General features: G+C 36.9%; 1 protein-coding gene across 1 annotated transcript in view; it reads right to left on the bottom strand.

Annotated features, from left to right (window-relative positions):
* The window catches only part of DENND4A (DENN domain containing 4A), a 116,610-nt gene that overhangs the window by 18,062 nt on the left and 90,468 nt on the right, over window positions 1-8,080 (bottom strand). Inside the window, exons 21-22 of the mRNA XM_007957591.2 lie at window positions 6,558-7,657; window positions 1,807-1,996 (exon numbers count right to left, since the gene is read on the bottom strand). Coding sequence (XP_007955782.1) covers window positions 1,807-1,996; window positions 6,558-7,657 — 1,290 coding nt within the window. The remainder of the gene's footprint in view (window positions 1-1,806; window positions 1,997-6,557; window positions 7,658-8,080) is intronic.

The raw sequence follows: 8,080 nt of genomic DNA, 5'->3' as shown, positions 1-8,080 counted from the left end.
AGGAAGGTTGGGCAATCCTACTTCTGTAGTGATACTGCCTCGGAAACCCAAGGAGGGGTCGCTATGAGTCGGGGCAGACTCGACGGCACATAACAACAACAACAACAACAATACCTAGGATATCAATCTTTACGTTCCCTTTCATTTTTGACAACTTCCAATTTTCCTAGATTCATACTTTGTATATTCCATGTTCCGATTATTAATGGATGTTTGCAGTTGTTTCTCCTCAATTTGAGTTGTGTCACATCAGCAAACGGAGGTCCCAAAAGCTTCACTTTACCCGTATCAGTAAGGTTGGTCCTACTCAGATGATGTAGCTCTTTCCCAGTCATATTTTGAGAGCCTTCTGACCTAAGGGGCTGGTCCTCCTGCACTGTATTAGACAATGTTTCTGGGCTATTCATAAAATTGCCCAGTAATGTATTAGACAATGTTTCTCTGCTATTCATAAGGTTTTCCCTGGACTCTTCCTTCTTCCTAGTCTGTCTCAGTCTGTAAGCTGTGTTGAAACCTGTGTACCAAGTGCAACCCTGCTGGTGTTTGAAACACCAGTGGCACAGCCTCAAGCCTCACAGCAACACACAAGCCACCACAGTACAACAAACTGACAGACAAGTCTGTCTCCCTTAGCTGTTCGAACCTCTCTGCCCTCCCCTTGCCTGGATCCCTGCCACTGCTTGCTCTATCTCTTCCTCATGGCTTGGCTTTCCTTTCCCCACTTTCCTGCTTCTTGGGGGTAGGGCCTTGGTCCCTCCCCTTACCTAGATCTCTGCCACTTCTCGCTCTGTCTCATCTCCCTGGCTTGGCTTTCCTTCCCTTCACTTTCCTGCCTCTTGGGGGTGGGGCCTGGGTCCCTCCCCTTACCTGGATTCCTGCCGCTGCCTGCTCTGTCTCGCCCCCGTGGCTTGTGAATTGTAGTATTATTTATAATAGCTAAAGAATGGGCACTCAATATCCACCAACAGGGAAGTGGTTAAAATAAACCATGCTCAATAACAACAACAAAAGATCACAGCCAAGAAAGTCCTATGGACGGTACTACTCTGTCATAATGGGGTCACTAAAAGTTTAAAACTGACTTGATAGCAACTGACAATAAACTTCATAGAAGAGAGGATCTCATGTTTTTGGAAATACGTGAGCAAGAACATAAAATGGCAGCTAAAAGTTAGTTTTTATTTGTTTTATTTTAGTAATTAATAGTTTATTTTCATTTTTGGTTTGTAGTAACTGTGATATTTCCCAAGGTAATCCAAGTATAATTATGAAATGCCATTTTATTCATGAATTTATTTTTTTAATAAAGATATAATTTCTGAAAAACATTATACATGCACACAATGATGGACTACATAGTTATAAAAATGAATACAGGACATTCCTATATGATGACAAGGAATGACCTGAATGACACAGATATACTGCTAAGTAAAAAACTCAAGGGCCAAAACAGTATTTACAGTTATGTTACCTTTTGAGTAAGAAGGCAGGGAGGTAATAAACATACATACAGACACATGTATGCACATACTACATATACATGAACATTTGCCTATATTTTTAAAAAGCAAAAAGGGAAAGATAAACCAAAAGCAAATAAAAGTGGTTGTCTCTAGACACAGGGAATAAACAGGGTGAAGGTTAGGAGATGGGGATGGAAGCTAGATGTGGTTTTATTGTTTTGATTTTGGAGCTATGCACATATTTTACATAACTAAAAAACAAAAGGTGAAAGTACTATAAATCAATTAAAACTACAAATGAAATGTAGTATGAAGTATGATAGAACTGTTTTGAACAAACCTTCCAAGGAGGCAGAACTTTCCAGGCTTGTTCGGCTGAGATCGATTCCCTTAGTCCCTGAAGTGGCACTGCTCTCTTGAGAGGAAGCAGCTCCTTCCAACTCATGGCATATATCTTCGTCTGTTAAAGAGGTAGATTCAGAATCCTGGGCTCCCACTGAAGAAAGACTGGTACGATCAGAACTTTGATCCTAAGAACATAATTATAAGCTTAATTTCCTTCATATTTAAAGTTATTTAAAAACTCATTTTTAAAGCAGAGGAAATGGTCTTTAAAGCTTGTTAAGTGGCAATCTAAAATGCAACTAAGGGTCTCTCCCCATCCAGAGTAAAGAAAAGAAAATCAAAGACTGAAGGAAACAATTAGTCCAAAGGGCTAATGGACCACACAACCTACAGCCTCTCGTACCCTGAGAGCAGATGGTGCCCATTTAAACACTAGCAAACGCTTTTAACAGGACCACAGGTGGTCCAGGACAGAGTGGGAGAAAAATGTATAACAAAATTCAAAATTATAAAAATGACCAGACTTACTTATCTGATAAAAGACTGGTGGAACTCTCAAGACTACTGCCCTTAAACACCCTTCAAACCAGAAACTGAACCCACCCCTGGGGATCACCTTTTCAAACAACAGACAGGAACTTATGCCTCGGAATAATTAGCCATAGGAGATCAAAAGGGCAGCATTTGCCCCAAAACAAAGCTCAGAAGACAGGAAGGGCAGGAAAGAAGGATGAATGGAAACTGAACATAGGGAGGAAGTGGGAAGAGTATTGTTTTATTGAGGGTTATTGCAACTAATGTCATAAAACACAATCTGTATAAATTGTTGAATGGGAAACTAATTGGCTCTGTAAACTTTCATCCATACCACAATAAGAAAAGATATATTAATAAAGCAGATGAAACACTTATCATTTAACTATCTGATCAGTCAATATCAGAGCTTCTAAAGGCAAAAAGAACCAATTTTACAAGGGCATACTAATTTGGACAAACATGTTCTGGAGAAGAGAAATTCTAAGGAAAGTATTTTTCAGTTCCAGCAAAGTTTATAGTAAGGTAGTAAAGTAATCTTGCTGAATTTAAGTCTTCATTTATTATTAATTTTCTTCCTTATAAAGCTCAGGATGACACCATTAGAGTTATATCTTTTCCATAATAATCCAGGTTTCAAAGATATGCAATTCTAGTTTTCAGTTTTGGGAATACCAAACTCTAAGTTATTTTTTTTCTGATTATACCAATAATACATGGGAAAACTTAACCCACTGCCATCAAGTCATATCTGACTCACAGTGACCCCTCCTTGGGTTTCTGAGGCGATATCATTATGAAGTACATTGCCCAACCTTTCTTCTGAGGAGTGGCTGGTGGGTTTGAACCGCCAGCCTTCTGGTTAGCAGTCAAATGCCTTAAGTACTAACACTAACACTGAGGAGGTAGATTTTTGTATGAAGAAAAAATAAATTAAATACCTGCAATTCCACTGCCTGGATAACACAATTTTTTTTCCAGTCATGTGTATGTACATGTATTATTGTTGTTATTGTTAATCACATGTTTATGGAGCATATAGAGCTTTAACATTTTTATGTAGTCAAATCTTTTAACCCTTAATGGGTTGTGAGTTTTTGTATGTTGCTTAGGAAATCTTTCTCTACTCCAAAATAATAAAAATATCTTCTTTTTCTTTTAATATTTTATAATTTTGCATTTATGTAGCTAATCTATATAGGGCTTATTTATTGTTTGTCCAGCATAGCGAAAGAATTGGATTTTTTTTTTTTTTCCAAATGGATAGCTAATTTTTTCAACACATTTTCTTGTTTCTCACTGACTTAAAATGCTATATTTTTATATACCAAGTTTCTATATACATATTCAGTTTTATTTCTGGACTTCTATTCTATATATTCATTATCTTCTTTTGCACTAATTAGCCTACTGCTTTAATTTAATTATCGTTTTAGCATTTGCTTTGAGATTTTGGAGGACAATCCCTCATTTTTCTCTTTAAAAATATTTTTGGTTATTCCTATACAACTTCTGTTCTTGGAGATTATCTTTACAAGTAATTCTTTTATCCCCTTTTCTCTTCTTCTAGAACACAATTACATGAATGTTATTAGATATTTTCTCTGAATCTCACATTATCTTTTTATTTTCCTCTACTCTCGAGGCTTCAGTTTGGATATTTTCTATTGACTTTCCATCCAGTTTAGTAGTCTTTCTTTTGCTATGCTTTATCTACTGTGAAATCCAATGACCATATTCCTAATCTCACATCTTTTTCAGTTTTAGAAAATCCACTGCTATCAAGTCCATTTCAACTCAGTGATCCTACAAGACAGAGCAGAATTGCTTCATAGGGTTTACAAGGCTTTAAATCTTCATGGAAGCACACTGCCTCCTCTCTCCTGTGGAGTGGCTGGTGGGTCCACACTGCTGACCTTTTGGTTAGTAGCTCAATGCATATAGGGTCACTATGAGTTAGAAGTGGCTCAGCGGGAGTGGGTTTGTGTTTATTTTTCAGTTTTAGAATTTTCATTTGATTCCTTCTTAGATTCTAATTTCCTGGTAAAATTTTCCATCTTTGCAGATATCTTCCAAATCTCTTCCTCTAAGAGATTTTCTGGCATAGATTTATTTCAAAGTTCTTTGCTAATTCAAATATCTGATTCATCTAAGGGTCTGTTTCTATCATCTGTTTTCCTTTTGTTTTGTTTTTATAGTCTAAGTCTTGGCATAGTTATTTTATTTCTTTTTATTGTGGTGAAAATGTACACACCAAGAAATTCACTAACGTAACTTCCACATTTATAGCTCAGGGACATTGATGACATTTTTCATGTTGTGCCACCATTATTGCTATCCTTTCCCAAGATATTCCACCACCATTAGCATACACTCAATGCCCTAAAAACAAAAGCTTCCTCTTTCCCCCTCCCTCCTACCCCTGGAAACCACTAATAATCTTTGGTTTCTCTCTCTCTATATAGATATATTTTTAACTTATCCAGCAATTTTCCCACACCTCCTGGTAACCAACAAAGTAAGTTTCCTTCCATATATAAACCCTTCCTTGACTTTTTACAATAGTGAACTAATAACAGTATTTGTCCTTTTGTGATTGACTTATTTCACTCAGCATAGTATCTTCCAAGTTCATCCACCCCAAGCAGTATCCGGCAGATTCTATATTACTCTTTAGTGTTGCATAGTACGCCATTGTGTGTATATGCCACAGTTTGGTTATCCATTCTCTGTTGATAGGCACTTAGGTTGTTTCCATCTCTTTGCTATTTTGAATAGTGCTGTGATGAACATGGGTGTGTATATATCTATTTTTGTCCTGGCTCTCACTTCTTTAGGATACACACCTAGTAATGGAACTGCTAGATCAAATGCTATTTCTATTTCCAACTTTTTAAGGAATCATTATACTGATTTCCTCAGTGGTTTATCATTTTAAGTCCAATCAGCAATGTCTGAAAGTCCCAATCTCTCCACATCTTCATCAGCATTTGTTATTTTGTCTTGTTGAATTTTGCTATTAGTGCTGGGGTGAGATGGTTATCTCATTGTTGTTTTGATTTGCATCTCGCTAACAGCTAATGACTGCAAACATTTATTCGTGTGTTTTTTGGCTGCCTGAATATCTTCTTTGGTAAAGTGTCTGTTTATGTCTTCTTTAGCACAGTTATTTTAGATTGAATGACAAAAATTGTGTATTAAAAAATTAAAGAGACTTCAGATGATGTTTTATACCCCCAGAAAGGGTTCACTCTTTCCTCTGGTAGATTAGAAGCTGATTATTTTAATCTAATCACAGATCAAGGTTAGTCAAGCCTAGATTACAGTTTTGTTAAGGCTTGGTCTACCTCTATGCTCCCGAGACATAGCTCTGTAGGACTTCCAAAAGCGGGTGTGTGATATGTTCACCAAAGTTCCTCTTCCTGGCAGCTCATGAACTCTAGCCTTTATGTTCCCAGCAGCATGAAACCACTCTACTTTTTGTTTACTTTTTTAGACTCCTGTATTATGCAGCATCAGTATTTGGAAAATATCTCAAAGGGAAAATTTTCTGTCTATTTGAAGCTCCAAGTGTCTCCAATTTTGTTTCTCCAGCTCCACAAGATCCTAAAAGCTTTGCTGGTTTTCCCCTGTCCCTCCTCTAACACTCCTCTGAGAAGGCAAAGTCTGCCCTGTGCTCAGAATAAGCACATGCCCTCATGAAAAAGCGGTTGTAGAATTTAAGCTTACCTCTGCAATTCTCTCCTCTTGAGAATCTTGCTCCTCGACTTTCTAATTATTTTAGCAGTTCTCTGATGACTTTAAACAGATACTCTGAATATTTCATGTAGTTTAACACAAGCTACTCAAATCATAACTAGGAGAAATCCTATGTCTGGCTGATAATTTTTGAGAGTGTGCTGGATACTGTATATGAAACAAAAAATCTGAATCTTACAAGGAAATATTGAAGTTTAGTAAGTACTTTCATTTGATACTAATTCTTACTCCAGTTATAAATCATTTCCTTTCAAAACTAAACTATAAACATAGCCTTAAGCTAGTGACATTACAAACCTTACAAATCCTAAGAGTCTTGTTTTATATAGCTGTGTTTAAGGAGCATGGTTAAAACTGACATCTTGCAAGTAAGCAGCTTCTTTTTTGGGTGGTAGGGGAAGTGGAGGGGACTTGAAAGGAAAAACAGTAGTAGCAAATACCAACAAAACTTACCTTAGATGATGTGGTATACATGGTGAATCTTGAATACCATTTGCTTGCTTTCTCGGCAACTCCTTTCCCAGCAGTGAACATACTATTCCTTAGACTATCCAGTTTAGGTACTAGTAGTGTATCTAAATTAAATGAAGGAGATGAATGGGTTAATGTATCTTGGGACTCTTCCCTAAATGGGCAAGTAGGTGAGAAGGCTGGAGAAGACCAGAGTCTATCCCTTGGTCTGTCATCATTTTTTGTATAACTTTTAGATTTGGTAAGTCTCGCTGGTCTTGGAGAATTAGGAGGGAGACTAGATCTTCTGCATGCCTTCACCAATGTTGGACTTTTCTTACTAGTCAATTTATCATCACATGTCCGTTGTAAATCAATACTTGGTGTACGACTTGTCAAAGGACTGCTCATGTTATTCATATACATCACAATTTCTTCAGCTAAATCACGCCTAGTAGATGGTGTTGAAATGCTTTTGCTATCATCTTCATCCTCTTCCTCTTCTTCTTTTTGTTGCTGTTTAGTCTCAGCAACCAAAAGAGATAGGGGATCAAATCCTGTTGCAACATCAGTTTTCTCAAAAGGTTTTACTGAAAAGCTGCTATTCAGACGCTGAATCCTCTTGGGATTTTGTGTAGCAATGTATCTTGCTTTTGATCTATCTGTTTCATTGTCTAAGTCTTCTAAGTCAAAAATAACAGGAGATTCCACTTTATCTGCCAAACAGTTAGAACCGTCAAAAGGTGTATCATCATCACTAGATTCCTTTTCTAGACTCTCTCTTTTTGATCGTAAAGGTGGCTTTCCAATATCAAGAGTATTTGGTCTTGTGTTTTTTGAGACAACATTTGAAAGAATTTTTGCATCAGCTCCTAATTTTTCAACTATATCTCCAGGGTTTGCTTCCTGGTTAATTCTGTTGAGCATAAGTCCCATTAGTACTCCTCCACTAAGATTACGGTTTCTACCTCCCCAGGCTATTTGTTGCTGCAAATTAGGTTCATTATCACTTTTATGTCTTTTCCTGAAGCATCTACTCTGAATGTTTCCTGTTTCATTTGTATCCTCAAAAGATGATATTAATAGCAGCTCAGGTCTGCTTTCTGAAAAAGAAAAAAAGTGTTTTTGGTCATGAAAAATGTGGAAATGTAAGTTATTTTAAGCATTTAATATACCAGTAATGAAAATGATAATGGTAAGCACTCATTGAGAGCTATTTACAGATACTATAGTAGGCACTTTACTTACATTATCTACTGTAAAGGTTCCAATATCCTTACGGTTTCAGAAAAACTGACACTCAGATTAATCTTACCCCAAATTACCCGTCCTTAAGTGGTAGAACTGGGATTCAAATCCAGGTGTGACTGACTATAAAGGGTATCCTTCTAGACACTATGATATACTGCTTTTTTAAAACATAAACTAAGATTATGATTTACTTTGGCTATATTTAATAAGGGAGCTCTGGTGGCCTACTGCCTAAGGCATTTGACTGCTAACCAGAAGGCTGGTGGTTCAAACCC

The sequence above is a fragment of the Orycteropus afer genome, unplaced genomic scaffold (genome assembly GCF_000298275.1).
Source record: "Orycteropus afer afer isolate SDZICR_OR568_19922 unplaced genomic scaffold, OryAfe1.0 scaffold00015, whole genome shotgun sequence".
Lineage (NCBI taxonomy): Eukaryota > Metazoa > Chordata > Mammalia > Tubulidentata > Orycteropodidae > Orycteropus > Orycteropus afer.
The sequence above is the reverse complement of the archived record's forward strand: the minus strand, read 5'-3'. Positions and strand labels throughout refer to the sequence as shown.